General features: G+C 52.1%; 1 protein-coding gene across 1 annotated transcript; it reads right to left on the reverse strand.

Moving 5' to 3' along the window:
• Window positions 1-3,354: 3,354 nt before the first annotated feature.
• On the reverse strand, window positions 3,355-15,988 carry LOC123346703 (tripartite motif-containing protein 15-like). Its single transcript, XM_044984178.1, has 6 exons — window positions 15,958-15,988; window positions 12,687-12,718; window positions 11,969-11,991; window positions 11,018-11,133; window positions 7,552-7,611; window positions 3,355-5,337 (listed from the first exon to the last, which is right to left on the reverse strand). Exons 1-6 carry the CDS (start codon window positions 15,986-15,988, stop codon window positions 4,820-4,822), a joined length of 780 nt encoding a protein of 259 aa, XP_044840113.1. The 3' UTR covers window positions 3,355-4,819.
• Between the last annotated feature and the right edge of the window lie 1,843 nt (window positions 15,989-17,831).

The raw sequence follows: 17,831 nt of genomic DNA on the forward strand, positions 1-17,831 counted from the left end.
TGTCTGGCTGCACGTAATCAGCGCCCAGGCAATTTGCCTCAAGCTCCCACCCCGCCATAAATGTCTCCCCCTTACTCTCACACAGATTGTGGAGCACACAGCAAGCAGCAATAACAATGGGGATATTGGTTTGGCTGAGGTCTGAGCGAGTCAGTAATGTGCGTCAGCGTGCCTTTAAATGTCCAAATGCACATTCTACCACCATTCTGCACTTGCTCAGCCTATAGTTGAACAGCTCCTGACTACTGTCCAGGCTGCCTGTGTATGGCTTCATGAGCCATGGCATCAAGGGGTAGGCTGGGTCCTCCAGGATAACTACAGGCATGTCAACATCCCCAACAGTTATTTTCTGGTCTGAGAAGTAATTCCCTTGCTGCAGCCATTTAAACAGAGTAGTGTTCCTGAAGACGCAAGCATCATGAACCCTTCCCGGCCATCCCACACTGATGTTGGTGAAACATCCCTTGTGATCCACCAGTGCTTGCAGCACCATTGAAAAGTACCCCTTGCGGTTTACGTACTGGCTGCCCTGGTGTTCTGGTGCCAAGATAGGGATATGGGTTCCATCTATCACCCCACCACAGTTAGGGAATGCCATTGCAGCAAAGCCATCCACTATGACCTGCACATTTCCCAGATTCACTACCTTTTTTAGCAGCAGCTCAGTGATTGCTTTGGCAACTTGCATCACAGCAACCCTCACAGTAGATTTGCCCACTCCAAATTGATTCCTGACTGACTGGTAGCTGTCTGGCATTGCAAGCTTCCACAGGGCTATCGCCACTCACTTCTCTACTGTGAGGGCTGCTCTCATCTTCATATTCTGGCGCTTCAGGGCAGGGGAAAGCAAATCACAAAGTTCCATGAAAGTGCCCTTACACATGCAAAAGTTTCGCAGCCACTGGGAATCATCTCACACCTGCAACACTATGCGATCCCACCAGTCTGTGCTTGTTTCCCGAGCCCAGAATCGGCGTTCCACAGCATGAACCTGCCCCATTAACACCATGATCTCCAAAGCACCAGGGCCACTTTGAGTGAATTCTGTGTCCATGTCCTCATTGCTCTCGTCACCGCGTTGCCTTTGCTGTCTCCTCCTCCTCCTCGCCTGGTTTTCAAGGATTTTGTCCAGAATAAACTGCATGATTATGCACGAGGTGTCTAAAATGTTTATGACTGCTGTGTTGAGCTGAGCGGGCTCCATGCTTGCTGTGGCATGGCGTCTGCACAGGTAACCCAGGAAAAAAGGCGCAAAAGGATTGTCTTCCATTGCTTTCATGGAAGGAGGGAAGCTATGATGGACAGAGGCCACAACAGGGACTCAGCACAGTGCTGCGTGAAACTTAAGAAGCTGAGACAAGCATACCAGAAAGCCAAATAATTAAATGGATGCTCACGGAGGGACTGACGACTGTAGCTATCCCACAGTTCCTGCAGTCTCTGAGAAAACATTTGAATTCTGGGTTAAGCTCCCAATGCCTGATGGGTCAAAAACATTGTTGCGAGTGCTTCAGTATACATGTTGTCAGGCCACCCCCCCTCCCTCTGTGAAAGCAAAGGGGAAAAAATTGTTTCTTGCCTTTTTTAACTGTCACTGTATGTCTACTAGATGCTGCTGGTAGATAAAGGTAAGGTAATCATTGGAGATATACCAATCTCCTAGAACTGGAAGGGACCTTGAAAGGTCATTGAGTCCAGCCCCCTGCCTTCACTAGCAGGACCAATTTTTGCCTTAGATCCCTAAGTGCAAAGATTGAACTCACAACCCTGGGTTTAGCAGGCCAATGCTCAAACCACTGAGCTATCCCTTCCCCCCGCTGCATTGAAGCAGTGCTACACAGCAGCATCCCCTTACCTTGCCCATGGCAGACGGTACAGTATGACTGGTAACTGTTGTCGTCCCGTGGATGCTCCTGGCTGGCCTCAGTAAGGTCAGTCGGGGGTGCTTGCACAAAAATGGGAATGACTTCAGGTCATTCTCTCTTTAAGTTTTGTGTGATGGAGATTCAGTCCTGCCTGGAATATCATGGTAAAGATGGTTACCAGTCATACTGTACTGTCTGCTGCTGTCATGGGTGCTCCTGGCTGGTAAGGTTGGTCGGGGGCGCCTGGACAAAAATGGGAATGACTCCCCAGGTCATTCTCTCTTTAAGTTTTGTGTAATAGAGATTCAGTCCTGCCTGGAATATCATGCCATCAGGCTGCTCTCCCAGTCGGCAGCACCGCGCGGTCGCACCTACCCCTGCCTACCCCTTGCTCCCAGAGCTCAGACCTCTACATTTTGCTGCAAATAAAAAAATAAAGCTACAGTTTAGAACTGTCCCCAAACATACCTAACCAAATGCCCCCACACAAATGGAGATTCAGTGCTGCCGACTGGGAGAGACTCCCGATGGCATGATATTCCCCAGGCATTACACAAAACGTAAAGAGAGAATGACCTGAATTCATTCCCATTTTTCTCCAGGCACCCCCGACCGACCTTACTGAGGCCGGCCAGGAGCACCCATGACAGCAGCAGACGGTACAGTATGACTGGTAACTGTCTTTGTCAACTTGCAAAGCAGCAGATAGTATAGTATGACTGGTAACCATCTTTGCCAACTTGCAAAGGCAGGGGGATGCTGCTGTGTAGTGCTGCAGTAACACGTCTGTCAGCAGCATCGACTAGACATACGGTGACATGAAAAAAGGCTGAACAGGCTCCATGCTTGCCATGCTATGGCATCTGCCCAGGCAATCCAGGAAAAATGGCGCAAAATGATTGTCTGCCGCTGCTTTCACGGAGGGAGGATTGACTGATGACATTTACCCATAACCACCCGTGACAAATTTTTGGCCCCATCAGACATTGGGAGCTCAGCCCAGAATACCAATGGGCAGCGGGGACTGCGTGAACTGTGGGATAGCTACCACAGTGCACCACTCTGAAAGTTGACGCTTGCCACGGTATCATGGACGCACACCGCCGAATTAATGTGATTAGTGTGGATGCATGAATTCGACTTTATACAATCGGTTCCCCAAAATCGACTTCTGTAAAATCGGACCAATTTCGTACTGTAGACGTACTACCATGGTCACACTCATGACTGCTTCTCTTGGCTTTCTGTCTCTCACACACCACGCTGCCATCCAATCCCTCAGCCCCTGTGTTTTCAGCTAGTGCAAGGGAAACCCCTCTTAGACCCAGAGGTGAGCTGGAGCCGGTTCCCACCGGTTTGCGGGACCTGATTGTTAAATTTAGAGGCCCTTTTAGAATTGGTTGTCCCGCATGGGACAACCGGTTCTAAAAGGGCTTTTAAATTTAACAACAGGTAAAGCTCCGGCAGCTCCCTGCCCTGCCCTGCACCCCAGCTCACCTTGTTCTGCCTCCTCCCCTGAACACTCCCCCCAGCTTCTCCTCCCCCTCCCCTGCTTCCTGCGAATCAGCTGTTCGTGCGGGAAGCCTGGAACGGCTGAGAAGGAAGCAGCGACTTCCAGCACGTGAGCTGGGATGCGGGGGCGCGAGGAGTGGCCCGGCTCTGGCCCGACCCCGGGGCCTGGCCTCGGCCCCGCAGCGCAGCTCCAGCCCAGTGCGGCCTCGCAGCATGGCCTCAGCCCTGGCCACGGCCCCAGCGGAGCGGTGCAGCTCCAGCCCAGCCCTGGCCCCGGCCAGGCCGCGCGGGTCCAGCCTGGCTCTGGCTGGGTGGCGTGGCTCTGGCCTAGGCCCCGGCCTTGGCCCCACGGCACGGCCCCGGCCCCGGCCGGGCACCATGGCTCCAGCCCTGCCCCAGCTCTGGTCGGGCAGTACGGCTCCGGCCAGGTGGTGTGGCTCCGGCCAGGCCTCGGCCCCGGCGCAGCTCCAGCGGGAGTAAGCAGCATGGTAAGAGGCCGGGGCCAGGTGGGGTTGGATAAGGCAGGGGCAGGGAGTCCTGGGGACAGGTAGCAGGTGGGGCGGGTTGGATGGGGCCGAGGTTCTTGGGGGGTGGTCAGGGGATGGGGAAAGCGGGGTTGGGTAGGCATGAAAGTTCCAGGGGTCTGTCGGGGTGGTGGTGGATGGGGTCGGGGCAGTCAGGGGACAGGGAGCAGGGCGAGTTGGGTAGGGGTGGGGTTCTGGGGGGCAGTTAGGGTTGGGGGTTTTGGGAAGGAGTGGTCAGGGGACAAGGAGCGGGGGGGGTTGATGAGTTGCTGTTTCTGAGGGGGGCAGTCGGGGGCAGGACATGGGTGAGGGTCAGATGGGGGTGGATGTACTCACCAGGCGGTTCCCTACCGGGTCTTCGGCGGTGGGTTCTTCACTCACTCTGGCACTGGGGGGCGGTTAGGGTGGGCATGTGGATATGGGTCGGAGCAGACAGGAGACAAGGAGCAGTTGGATGGGGCGGAGGTTCTGGGGCGGATCAGTCAGGCGACGGGGAACGGGTTGGGTGGAAAGGGCATGGGAGTCCCGGGGGGGCCTGTCAGGGGAAAGGGGTGTGGATAGGGGTCGAGGCAGTGAGGGGACAGGGAGCAGGGGTGTTGGGTGGGTCAGGGGTTTGGGCGAGGCAGTCAGGGGGTGGGAAGTGGTCAGATAGGGGGCGGGGCCAGGCTGTTTGGGGAGGCAAAGCTTTCCCTACCCAGCCCTCCATACAGTTTTGCAACCCTAGTGTGGCCCTCGGAACAAAAAGTTTGCCCTGGTCCAGACAGTGCAGAGTTGAGACCGGAAGCAACCTCCAGGGTCATAGAGACGGTATGATAGAAACTCCACAGGGTGAGGTCAGAGAGACAAGGATGTGTGAAGCTAGAGAGGCTAATCTCAGGGCTCCCAATGAGCTATTCCCCCGCTCCTCCCCTGCGTGTCTCAGGGACACAATCTGAGCTGGGATCCCGGCCACACCCAGAGCCAGGGTCGGATTCTCTCCCCAGGGACGGAGCCCGGCGGGAAAGTGAAGATCGGGGCCTCGTCACCAGCATTGATAAATGTCACCTGCCCCCGGTCACAGTCCAGACAAACCCGGATCCTGCTGGGGGCCCGGCTCAGGGGCAGGGGGGTCTTAGGGTCAGTGAGAGCCTGGAACTGATCACACCAGATCTGCTCCACAGCCCAGATCCCCTCCTCAGGGCTACGGCTGATCTCTCCATTCCTCCTCACAGACTCTCTGGCCACCCCCACAGCCCAGCATCCCTCATCCACCACCTCCACCTCCCAGCAATGTCTCCCCGAGGTGAATCCCTCACAGCCCAGCACACAGAGCTCAGTGTAAAATCTCTCAGGGTAGTTGGGCAGATCCTGCCGTGTGTCTCCACATCTCACACTTTTCCGATTCTTAGACAGGATGAGTCGGGGATGAGCCGTGTCTGGATCCAGAGTCACATTCGCTGGGGAGAGAGAATCAGAGCGTTAGGGGCAGAGCTCAGCCCTGGGGGAGGCTGGGACCATTTCTCACACTCCCCAGCAGCCCCGTCCTGGTTGGGACAGTCCTGGATCTACAGCCGTCCTTAGACATATGCAGCATACGCAGCTGCATAGGGCACTATGAAATTTGGGGCACCTGCGCGCTGCTTATGTGGCAGCACCAGCACCAGCGACCAGCCCCTCGGCCGGCACCCCTGTGGGCTGTGCCCACTGCAAGGGGCAGGGCCATCCCTAGGGGAGCATGGGGCCCCGAACAACTCCCTCCACCCTGCCTTTTACCCTTCCCCCCGCTCGGCCCCCGGCCCGCCTCCATTCCACCTCTTCCCCCAGCGACCCTGCACTCACCAGCAGCGATGGGAAGCAGAGCGACGTGGCCCCAGCCCACTCTACTCTGCCAGCTCCCAGCTGCGGCATTCCACTTCCGGCCGCGGGTGAGAACAGGGGGAGGTCCTTTCCCCAACCTCCTCCCCCCACCCAACTGACACAGCTGGGGCCAGGAGTCCGGGACGAGGGAAGCAGGGTGGGCTGTGGCCATGTCCCTCCGCTTCCTGCTGCCAGTAAGTGCAGGGATTGGGGAAAGGATCTCCTCCTGCACTCACCAGCAGCGGGAAGCGGAGTGACGCGGCTCCAGCCCACCCTGCTTCCCTCACCCCAGCTATGTAGCTTGGGGAAGGAGGTTTGGGGGGACGGATACCCCCCCTTCACTCACCAGCAGCGGTGGGAAATTGAGCAGCCTGACCCCATGCTGCTCTACTCCACTAGTTCCCAGCCGCGGGGCTCTGCTTCCCATTGCCTGTGAGTGCAGAGGCCGATCCTTTCCCCGCACTCACCGGCAGTGGCAGGAAGTGGAGTGCTGCAGTGCGGGGAGGGGGTGGGGGAATCCCTTACCCCTACCCCAAACCCTCTCCTCCGAGCAACACAGTTGGTGTTAGGGCAAGGGAAGCGGAGCAGGCTCCTCCCAGCCCCCCGCTCATCCCCTGGGCCATTCTGGGCTTGTGGGGCCCCCAAAAGTGGCCCCCCACAACTCCTGCCTCCCAGACCCTGGCGTGGTGGGTAGAGACCTGGGGCCCCACACAGCCCCCCCACAAGGAGGGTTGCATAGGGCACCCAAATGGCTAGAGACGGCCCTGCCTGGATCCCAGGGAGCTGCCTCTGTCCTGGGCACCTGAGACTGAGCGAGATGTCACTGCAGTTCCTCAGTGAGTTTCTCATTTGCTTCCAAAAGCTTCAGCTCCCTGCTCCCCTTGCTGGGGCTGCTCCATTCCCAGCAGCAGACACAGCCAGGAAGGTGTCAGAAGCTTTCATTGAGGAGGGAACAGAGGAGGCAGTTACCAGTTTTATACCCCAGAGGGAAGCTCCATCCCCTAAAGGCAGCCTCCACTCCCATGCTGGAGAACAGAGCGGAAGGTGCAGCACTGGGGAAGAGCTGCTTAAAACCAGAGAGTAGGAGGTGGCATTGGGTGGGGTAGCCCCATCCCCAGTCTAGAGAGAAGGGAGGAGCTGCCAGCATCACAGGGAGAGCATCTCCCCAGTCCAGGAAGCAGGGAGCAGCTCCAGTGGGAGAGCCCAGCCCTGCCCAGTGGAAAGGCAGGATGTTGGAGAAGAGTGATGGGGAGACCCCCTGCACCAGGGTAAAGCAGAGGGATGTGTCAGACCTCAGGGCAGAGAGCTCTGTTCAGGTGCTGCTCAGTGACAGTGGGGGCGGGGGAGGGCACGAGGTCCCACAGTCTATGGCCCCACCCCATCTGCAGCCCCACTCCATTCCTCCCAAGTCCCCACCCCCTGGCCAGGCTGTTCTGGAATATTTCTAGAAGTTGGGGAGGGCACGAGGTCCCACCGCAGATGGCCCTGCCCACTTCGTGGCCCTGCCCCCTCCTCCTCTTCCCACCGAGCCCCTGACTCAGAGTTTTGGCCGCTGGGGAGATCCCCTGACCCTTCACCTGCCTTGGGTGGGTTTCTGGCAGGCCTGAGAGCAGCCCCCAGCCCATGTCCCTGCTCCCCGGAGTGCGCCACTCAGGGCACGTGGAGGGTGCAGGGCTCCCCAGTGCTGCCCTGGCTCCCTGGGTGGAAGCCCAGCTCTGGCTTCTGGCCTAGCCAGGGGGCAGGGCATCGGGGGAAGAGGAGCAGGGGTGGGACCACTGAGAGGTGCCAGCCCTGGGAAGAGGCTGCAATCTCACCTTGTCTGTGTGCTCCTACTGGTTGCCCTCTTTTTCTCTCCAGTGCAGACGGCAGAGTGGCTGGAGGGAAAAGGATAAGAGAGGTGAGATTTCAGGCTTTCATATTATAACAGCATCACCACTCTGAACTCCTAGATCTGTGTTTTCATCATGACACAGAAACAGACGGAGACACACTCAGGTATTTAATGTAAAAAGGTCTGAAACCTTCTATTTCCTCTCTCATTCAGCCACCTCCCAGCATTGGAACCAACATCCTTGAGCCTTACAACCATCCCAGGACATAGAGTCTGTAAGTGACATTTACTCTTTCCCTCATTATCCCCTCCCACCCTTCAGACCCCAGTTGGTTTCTCTCATTCACTTCCTGCCTTTTGTCATAACCTAGACCCAGATCATGCAAAGACTTTGGCATAAAAGTAACTTTACCCACTTGGGTCCCTTTGACACTAACGGGAGGTTGAAAGTTTCCTAAATCCTGGCTCTAACTGTGATCTATTGGGTCTGTTTACTCAGCGTCTCTACAGAGAGCAGCATGATGGGGCCTCGTCCTTCATAGGCAGAAATAGGAATAATAATAAAATCATTTTATCCATGTGGAAATTGAGGAAGGGGGAAGATTGGCTCCATGGGCCAGATTCACCCTGGTACTGGCAAAAGGAGAGAGGGGAGGCAGTTTGTGACTCTGCTGTTCAGTGGCTGGTGCAGACCTTGGCACAGGCTGAGAAGTTCTGAAGCCAGCCAGAGTTACATCCCTACGACAATGGCCCCCATGGGTCTTGGCCACTGTGCAGAGTGTCAGAGGCCCAGCTTTACACTGCCCATGTCCCTCTATCCCTCATCCACCCCCCTCCCCACCCCCACTCCACTCCCAGCCCTCTCAGGAACACACCTTGTGCCTGCAGCTGCTGGGAAGGAGGTACAAGAGGCTCCTGTGCTGGAGGGATCCCTCACCGTGGGGGAGGGGCTTTCTCCTTCCCTACAGCCCATTTGGCCCAGACTAGTTGCCATATGGGACCAGAGCCCACTGATGAGCTGAGTCCAGCTTTAACAAGTGGCCTATAATTTAGGTTCTAGATTTTGAGTGCTGACCTTTAAGCACGTGGGGCCTGGTTCTCAGAGGGGTTCTGCACCTACAGCTCCCACTGACTCCACCTGCAGCTGTGGAGGCTGCACAGCTCTGGAGCACCTGCCCTGCAGCTCTCCAGTTGGGAGAGAGAAACTCAGGTGCTCCAAATTAGGCCATTTTGCTAAATTGGGGCCTGAATGTTGTGACCTTTGGTAAGTCATGAATGGCTGGGCCTGGGCCCTTGCTCCATTTGCTCCATTTGTCTGCTTTTCACTAGTTGTTATGTCAAGTATCGAGAATGGGTGCAAGGGTCATTTCTTATATATAAAGTTCGATACTGACTGACTTGACTTTGGCCTGGTGAGCAGTTTGCTTGACATAAGGGAGATGTTACCTTAACTGACCTTGCTATTAAGTGATGTGTTCATAAGTTGCTATGTGGGACAAAGAGATGTGTAAGCAGAGTCAGGATGAGCTCTACCCTGACATCTGGTGGTGAATTCTGGGGAGTGTGGAAAGAATCTCAAGGAGTGGCAAAGCATTTGCATTGCATAAGCCCACGGCAGCATGGGATGGTTATTTTGACAGCTGGGATCCCCAATTTCTTTGCTATTGGGGCAGGAAGGAAAAAAAGTGCTGTCACCCTAATTATGTCAATGAGGAACTATGAGACTGCTTTATGACAGAAATGACTCAACCTAAATTAAATAGTACTTGCTAGACAAGGGACATGGGTTCCAAAACCCAGTAAATTGAGAGAGGTTGGTGTGTGCACACCTCATGGCATGGATCCTTTTGGAGGGTCTAGAGCACCCATTGCACATCCTCCTCTCTCCACTATTGAAGAGCAGAGCTAATTTTGTTTCCCGTAGAAATCTATCTGGAGGCTGTGAAGCTGAATTCACATTGGATCAGTAGTGTACCAGCACTGGGGCTCCCTTACTAAGAGCTAAACTTACTGAGCTGAGATCACTGAGTGCTGTGTTAACTAGTGGGGGAGCCTGAAGATCTATTGCCAAGCAGCTGGCAGAGTGGAGCAGTTTGCAGTGTGGTGGAGCAGCCCATGGAACAGTGAGCGGAGTGGAGCGGTTTGCGGGGACGGCTGGAGCGGCTCACGGGTCGGCTGGAGGAGCGGCACAGTTGGTGGAGTAGAGCTGGTCGTGGGGAAGGCTGCAGCAGAACTCCACGGAGAGGCAGAGCAGTTGGCCCTGGCCCACGTAAGGTGCCCTCCCATTTCCAGTCATGCTGGGGGGGTAAAACTCTGCAGATAAACTTTTGAACTCTGGGGTGGCACTGACCAGAGACTTTTGGGTTGTTGGACTTTGGGGTGATTGGACTTAAGACCCTAAGGGGGAAAGGACATTGCCAAACATACTTGGAGGTGGGTTTTTGTTGCTTATGGTTTGTATTATAATCCTGTTTGTGGTGTTTCTTCAACGTGATGCCGCATTGTTTCCCTCCTTTATTAAAAGGATTTTGCTACACTCAGATTCCGTGCTTGCGAGTGGGGAAGTATTGCCTCCTAGAGGCGCGCGGGGGGGTGGTATATAATTGTCCCAGGTCACTGGGTGGGGGCTCGAGACGGTTTTGCATTGTGTTATTGAAACGGAACCCCTGGATACTGAACCCGGCCCTTGTTGCTGCCAACTCAGAGGGGCAGAAGGGTTACAGATGTTTTGACCACACAATGTGCTTAAGACACCAGACACCCAAAATGTGCTGTCAAGGAGCAGTTACCAAAGTCCAAAAAAATCCCATGTGGATAAAAGGGTCAAAGTGACCTGTGCACATCAGTGTGTAATGACTGGTAATGAACAAATCAGAAAAGAGAATAACTTGAAAATAGCTTGGACAGCAAAAGTTCTGCCAATTAGAAAGTTCATTCATGTGTAGTGTATGAGTTATACAAGATACTTACTATGCATAACACACAAAGGTGATTGGAAAAGAACTAACAAATATATAATCTGGATGCGTATAATACGTCAGACATTGTAAGGGGTAGTCAGAGCATCATAGGAGAGCTGCATCATGACCTGCCTATGCCCCAGGAGAAGGTAACTGGGAAGAGAAGGGGAGGGATAGCTCAGTGGTTTGAGCATTGGCCTGCTAAACCCAGGGTTGTAAGTTCAATCCTGGAGGGGGCCACTTAGGGAACTGGGCAGTATTTCTTTCAGTATGTCTATCATTTCTTATTGTAATGGCAAGACATGCTTTTGGAACAAATAAGGGGTTGAATTAATCAATCTGAGTGTCTTGAACCCCAAGCGCGTGGCATTCTCATCCAACAGTTAAATAGAAGCATAATCTAATTATGAACCAATTGACCAGCGCCATTCTTTTCCCACAGTCTCAAACACTGATCCCAATTTCCCCTCCTAGATCCCTTTTAGGTACCTTTGAACTTCCTCAGAGCCTCCAAGAACGCAATAGTTTTCTGGGAGAAATCACTGATTCGCTCTTCCAGTTCAGGAGAAATCTCCTCTGGCTGCTGGAACTTCCCCTTCTCCCACCTGTAGAGAAACAATTTCATGTGATTGTATTTCATTTAGTGACTCATTATAAGTTGTTGCTGGGGCGTTGCTGCTCTAATGGGCCTGGAATTAAAATTCCTCTGCTTCTCCCAGCCTGAGATCAGATGCGACACAGCCCATGGCAGTGCAACCTTAGAACATACATAAGAACATAAGAATGGCCGTAATGGGTCAGTCCAAAGGTCCATCCAGCCCAGTATCCTGTCTACCGACGGTGGCCAATGCCAGGTGCCACAGAAAACCTTCCCCCCAAAGGTCCCATGAATGTTCTTCAACTCTGGCCTGGAGAGACCAGCTCTAGGGATAAAAGGGGAATTGACTCTCCATGGCCAATTCACTGCATGGCCTCCATGCTCTGAGGGACAGGAGGTTCCCAGGTGAAGTGCTGTAGAAATCTGCCCACTAGGAGCTAGACTGAGACTGCTCCCTCCCCAGCTCATTCCACACAGGTCCCCATACAGTCCTCAGGGGGAAAAGACTCTTGATCACTGCTGCCCTGGGCTGAATGGTAACCAGTAACCTAGCAGTGAAAGGCTCCATCCCCACTATCCTGAGGCAGCCAGTCCCCCAGGGATGTGACATCTCTGGAAAATACTTGAGGTCAGTCCTTCCCACTGAATGGAGAATTCCAGAATCTTCTGTACAAGGGTGAGAACCTCAGGATGAAGCTGATCAGAGAGATTTGTATCCAAAATGTGACCTTCCGCACACATTTTGCTGGAGAGCCCTGGGGAGATGTGGTTTTAACATCACCAGCAAGCTCTTTCCCAGCATTGTGAAGTGGTGTGAGGGGGAGGGAGACAGAGTCACATACCTGCTCAAAGTGCTTCTGACATCCTAGAGGAGAGAGAGATAGAGAGAGGGGAAAGAATCTCAGTCCCATTTGATGCACACAGGGGATCCCAGGGAAGGGATTTTGCAAATATGAGGAATAGATGCCCTGCCCTGGCCCCAGGGCCATGGATTCCCCGAGCTAATGGGGCTTTTCCATCTCTAATGTCTGTGTCTGTAGCACTCCAAAGAACAACGGTCATTCACATGTCAGGAATGCACACGCCAACTGCCGGACTCCAGTGCTTATGATTCAGGAGCCCTCCCTTCCCAGTGTGGGGATCTGGGATGTTTCTAACCACAGGCACCGGCTTCCAATTGTCCCTGGCGGTGATGAACCCCAACCCCTGCCCCCACTCCACCCCTTCCCCTATGCCACACCCCCGTGCCTCTTCCCACACCCACTACACCTCCACCCCACCTCTTTCTGCCCCATCCCTCATGCACACCCCATCCATGCTCCTCCCCTCCCTCCCAGTGCCTGCTGCACACCACGGGACAGCTGACTGAGGAAGGTGGGAAGCGCTGGGAGGGAGGGGGAGGAGTTGATTGGAGGGGCTGCCAGTGAGCAGGAGGCACTGAGCGGGGAGAGAGGGAACTGGCTGCCGATGGATACTAAGCATCCGCAAAAAAATTTCTGTGGGTGCTCTAGCCCTTAAGTACCCAAGGAATCAGTGCCTCTGTTTCTCCCTCAATCTCACCTGCAGGAATTCACTTGCTGGCTTCTGACACTTCCCCTCCATCTCACTGATCAGCTCACTGAGATGGGAAATCTGCTCGGAGAGTTTACCGACATTTTCATTCTGGATCCTCACAATCTCCTCGTCCAGCTTCTCCAGCTGGGCCAGCAGGAGTCGCTCTTTTTCCTCCAGGAACTGCCGCAGTTGCTGAAATTCAGACACAATCTTCTGCCTCTCGGTTTGTATTTGTTTCTGTATGAAAATAGGGAAAGGGTTGGTCAGAGACATGAATGGGCGCTTGGGGTCCTTTCATGGAGCGCTGGGTGTGCAGGAGGGAGAACTGCATTGAAAATCCTGATTTCTGATGTTTGACTTTACCCTAAGGAGAGGATTCTCCCACAGCTTCCCCTTCAGCCCCTGTATCTCTGAAAGGGAGGTTTCCATGTCTGTCGTGTTAGCATATTATGTCATTCATGGTCTCTGGGAATTCAGACCCAGAGCAGCAGGAGGCAGGACTCAGCATTACACTGACAGAGACACCAGGGGAGAAAAAGAAACAAACATGTTAATGCACGAAATGACCAGACCCAGTGGACAGCACTTCACGGGAGACAATCAGTTCACTTGGGTAGGATTTCTGGGAAAGCCACAAGAGCTAGACATTAATTCATCAGCTGAAATGGAAGCTTAGGGCTTGTCTACACATTAATCTAACCCAGTGATCATGTCCATTTTCACCAAGGCCACACAGGAGTCTGCCTCCAAACAGACCTCCCACTGCCAGTCCCTGCTGGTTAATAACAACAGGCACCTACCAGATATTCCTGGCTTTTCCCCTCTCCAGCCACTTTAAATCTCAGCAGCTTTTCTCTTTCTTCCCTCAGAGCCTTCAAATGGGTCTGGATTTTTTCCTGAAGAAACAGAAATTATTTGGGAGGTTTTATTTCAAGGGTTGAGAGGGGTGTGGAGCTGGGTGTTTTTCTACCAAAACCGCAGGTGACTGTTAGTTCTAATCGCTTTGTGACATCAGGACCACCAAGGAGATGAAACCGTATCAATGCAGGCTGGGAGTGTGTCATATTCAGACTTGTTATCAATTCAAGTTCAGTCTTTTAAGTAATTAGACAGAGATCTCAATATAACCAAGCTTTATTGGTATTTGTGAATTGATTAGTGGTACAGCGCATAACAGGACACTGGAGTAACATGGGGGTGAATCAATGAACCTGTTTTTGAGAAGGTTTAACGAACAACGTGATACAAATCCCAGAAACCACCAGGGTTTAAATATGGGCTGGGATTTCAGCCCTGAAGCCCTGGAGACTGCACTGGTTGGACAGAGCTGGTTTAAGCACCAGGGCAAACCCCATGAGACATAGGGATGTGGTTCGTCTGGTTGGAAGCTGCGCAGTGTGTTCATAACAATGCTCATTGCTTTTAGAAAAAGGGAACACTAATTTACTTTGTGTGATCTCCATGACAATAGACATGTTTATGAAATATCACCAACTTTAAAAAATATGTTTCCAAAGATATTTGGCATTACAAAGGATTTTATATCTTACTAAGGTACTGATTTTGCTGGAGGTTCTCTTAAAACTAGTTCCTCAGATAGTCAGAAATAAAGAAAGGGAAACTCTTTGTCCAGTTATCTGGAAGGAGAAAGGGAAGGACAGGAAGACTTTGGAAGCAATTTTTTTTTACTATAGTAATTAAAATGGGTATTTTAGGTAAGGGTGGTCTTTTGAAGGATTTATTTAAAAAACTGTATGTCTGAAGATCCAAACATTTAAGTCTAATGATGATTGTGCGTCTAAAAATCTATACAAGGATTTTTTAGAAATGTGATTTTATAATCTTCACCAACTCACTAATGAAATATTTTAAAGCAAATTTTAAACTAAGCTCCTGTAGACTGACATGTTCTGAGTAAATATTACAGTCCTGCACATCTGCTTTTGTCAGTAAATTCAGAAACTGACAGTATATACCTGGGGGTTTGCAAATGCCTGTTAAATGGTTTAATTATTCCTTGAATGGCTCTTCAACAGTTTCAGTGTTGTGCTAATAGGTCTGGCAGGCTGGAGGTTTTTTCACTTTTAACTACAGTAACTCCTCCCTTAACGTTGTAGTTATGTTCCTGAAAAATGTGACTTTAAGCGAAACAATGTTAAGCGAATCCAATTTCCCCATAAGAATTAATGTAAATGAGGGAGTTAGGTTCCAGGGAAATTTTTTTCACCAGACAAAAGACTATATTATATATATATATATATACATACAAACATACAGTATATGTCTTAAACAAACAATTTAATAGTGGTACACAGTGATGATGATTGTGAAGCTTGATTGAGGTGGAGGAGTCAGAGGGTGGGATATTTCCCAGGGAAGGCCTTACTGCTAAATGATGAACTAGCAATTGACTGAGCCCTCAAGGGTTAACTCTCACACTCTACAAGGCAGCAGGAGAGGAGGGAGGGCAGACAGAGACATGCGCTTTTCCCCTTTAAGTATGAAGAGTGGGGTCAGAAGTACACTGCCTTTTTTAATTAGATCAGCAAGCTGAGACTGGACCTCAGCTGCAGCTGCTGCCTAGAAGCTCCCTCCATGTGTGTCCCCCTCCCTCCCACTCTATGGAAGATGGGATAAGCAGGGTGCAGGAGCAGGGGGAAGGGAGACATGCTGACATTAGCCCCCTCTTCTTCCCCTCCTCCCCCGCCCCCCCAGCAAGCAGGAGTCTCGGGGAACAGCTCCAAGGCAGAGGGCAGGAGCAGCACATGGCAGTGGGGGGAGAGACAGCTGAACGGCTGACAATTGATAGCCTGCTGGGCAACTGCTGCACAGGGAACTTAGGGGAGCGGGGAGCTAATAGGGGGAGCTGATGGGGGGCTGCTGGTGCACCCTGATTCCAAGCCCCCACCAGCTAGCTTCAATGGGCTGCTCTTCCTGCAAGCGGTGAACAAAGCAGGCGGCTGCCAAGAAGGGAGCACTGCACAACTTTAAACAAGCATGTTCCCTAACTGATCAGCAGTGTAACAACGTTAACCAGGACGACTTTAAGTGAGGAGTTCCTGTACTAGATCCCCTCCTGAGGAGGGCTCACCAGGCTGCAGCAGCCAGCTGAGGGAGCCTGCAGGAAGGGTCAGAACAGGGATTTGAAGGGTGGACACTAAGACCCAGTGGTGCCCAAAATTTTCAGGTGACCTATGCAGCTGCGTATGTTGCCTATGCCTAAGGATGGCCCTGCACATCAGACAATTTTAAAATCTTCATCTCTTGCCTTTCTTACCAGACAGGAGCATCATTAATTTGTACAGCATCTTTCATGCAATGAAGGCTACACACAGCTGAATGACAAGTTACACCTGTCTCGGGGAACTAGGGTGATCAGATGTCCCAATTTTATAGGGACAGTCCCGACATTTGGGGCTTTTTCTTATATAGGCTCCTATTACTCCCCACCCTATGCCCCGATTTTTCACACTTGCTTTCTGGTCACCCTGTGGACAACATGTGATGCCATTAACCTGTAATTAAAATCCAAAATTATTACCCATTAGACTGGACAGCAACTCTGTACCTTGTACTGATGGGTGGCTTCCTGTATGGGAACCACAGTGTGAGCGCGATGAGCCTGGGACTCTCTGCAGATCACACAGATGGGGGTTTGATCCTCTTCACAGAACAGTTTCAGAGCCTCCTGGTGCTCCTCACACACCCCGTCCCCTCTTGTTCCCTTTTCTGCCTGTAAATTCAGCTGTTTGGCTATTTCTACAACATTTGCCAGCTGCCTGTTCAGCCTGAGGTTTCTCTGCTGCACAGTTTCTCTGCACTGAGGGCAGGAGGTGGCTCTGTTTGATCCCTTCCAACACCGGGCGATGCAGGCTCGGCAGAAATTGTGCCCACACTCCAGAGTGACAGGTTCTGTGAAATACTCCAGACAGAGGGGACATGTAGCTTCTTCCTGGAGACTTTTCAGGGGGTTCGCTGCAGCCATGGCTCCTTCTGGGCAGTGTAACAAGGTAAGTTTCAATTTCCTATGTTCACAGTAGGCCCCGCCTGCAGCAACAAGGGGGTGTTTCCCTTCCTGGAACTGACTCATGCTGTTTGCTAAATTGGAAGGAGCCAACCAGTAACATTACAGCCCTGGAGGCTTTGGTGAATAATGTACCACTTGGGCTCTGGTTCTGCAATCAGCCCCTGTGCTGGTGGGGAGGGTCACTGGGGCTTCACACGGACATCAGCATCCCCCTGTGAGGATGAGCCTGCAGGAGCAGGGTCTGTGTGTCTAAGGGGCGATAGTCAGACTTGGGGGAATTCTTTTTTAAATATACCAGGGGTTCTCAAACTGGGGGTCGGGACCCCTCAGGGGGTCACGAGGTTCTTACATGGGGGGTTGTGAGCTGTCAGCCTCCACCCCAAACCCTGCTTTGCCTCCAGCATTTATAATAGTGTAAAATATATTTAAAATGTTTTTAATTTATGAGGAGGGGTCGCACTCAGAGGCTATGTGAAAGGGGTCACCAGTAAAAAAGTCTGAGAACCACTCATATATACTATATAATTTTGACAGATAATGTTTATTTTAAACAATTTTTATATTTATTGATTTAAAGTTTCACAGTGGCACAAATATCTGGGTTTCAGCGTTTCATTCCAATTGTTACCAATTTAAATTTTCACAGCTGTGGGAAATCAGGGGGGGATCAGACAATAGTTTGGTCAGACAACAACTATTTAATGACACTGGACACTGAGATTCAAGAAGTTAAAGCTTTAGAACTGTTAAAACTGTCTGTAAACAGGTAAATCCCCCCCAGCAGTTCCCCTAGTGAGTGCAATAACCCAATTCCTCCCCCACCACCACAAGGACCGAGGCTGAAAGTCCATTTGATGGCGGCTCAGGGGCCAGCGTGGAATATGCTGGGATCTCAGCCTGGGCCCTAATGGGGTAGGTGACCTCATCTCACACAACCACACCCAGCAAGGCCTGTACTGATTTTCTCCTTTTGTCAGTCCCAGCAGAGAGACCAGGGACTCAATGGCGTACGGAGACCAAGCTCCTCCCCAACAAGTGAGGACAGTGGGAGTGAGGGGAGCTTGTACTAGGGGCCTGCAGGGTACATGATCATAGGCGGCGAGATATATGGGCTCGTGGTGCAA

Source organism: Mauremys mutica, chromosome 12 (genome assembly GCF_020497125.1).
Source record: "Mauremys mutica isolate MM-2020 ecotype Southern chromosome 12, ASM2049712v1, whole genome shotgun sequence".
Taxonomy (NCBI): domain Eukaryota; kingdom Metazoa; phylum Chordata; order Testudines; family Geoemydidae; genus Mauremys; species Mauremys mutica.

What these genes read in the sequence shown, in the direction of transcription:
- LOC123346703 (XM_044984178.1), bottom strand. Translation starts at nt 15,988, where the DNA reads ATGCTGTACAAATTAATGATGCTCCTGTCTG. An exon ending in GGCTCTGAGGAAGTTCAAAG is followed by an intron (nt 7,612 to 11,017) that starts GTACCTAAAAGG and finishes TTTTCCCTCCAG; the next exon opens with CCACTCTGCCGTCTGCACTG. An exon ending in AGTAGGAGCACACAGACAAG is followed by an intron (nt 5,338 to 7,551) that starts GTGAGATTGCAG and finishes CTCTCTCCCCAG; the next exon opens with CGAATGTGACTCTGGATCCA.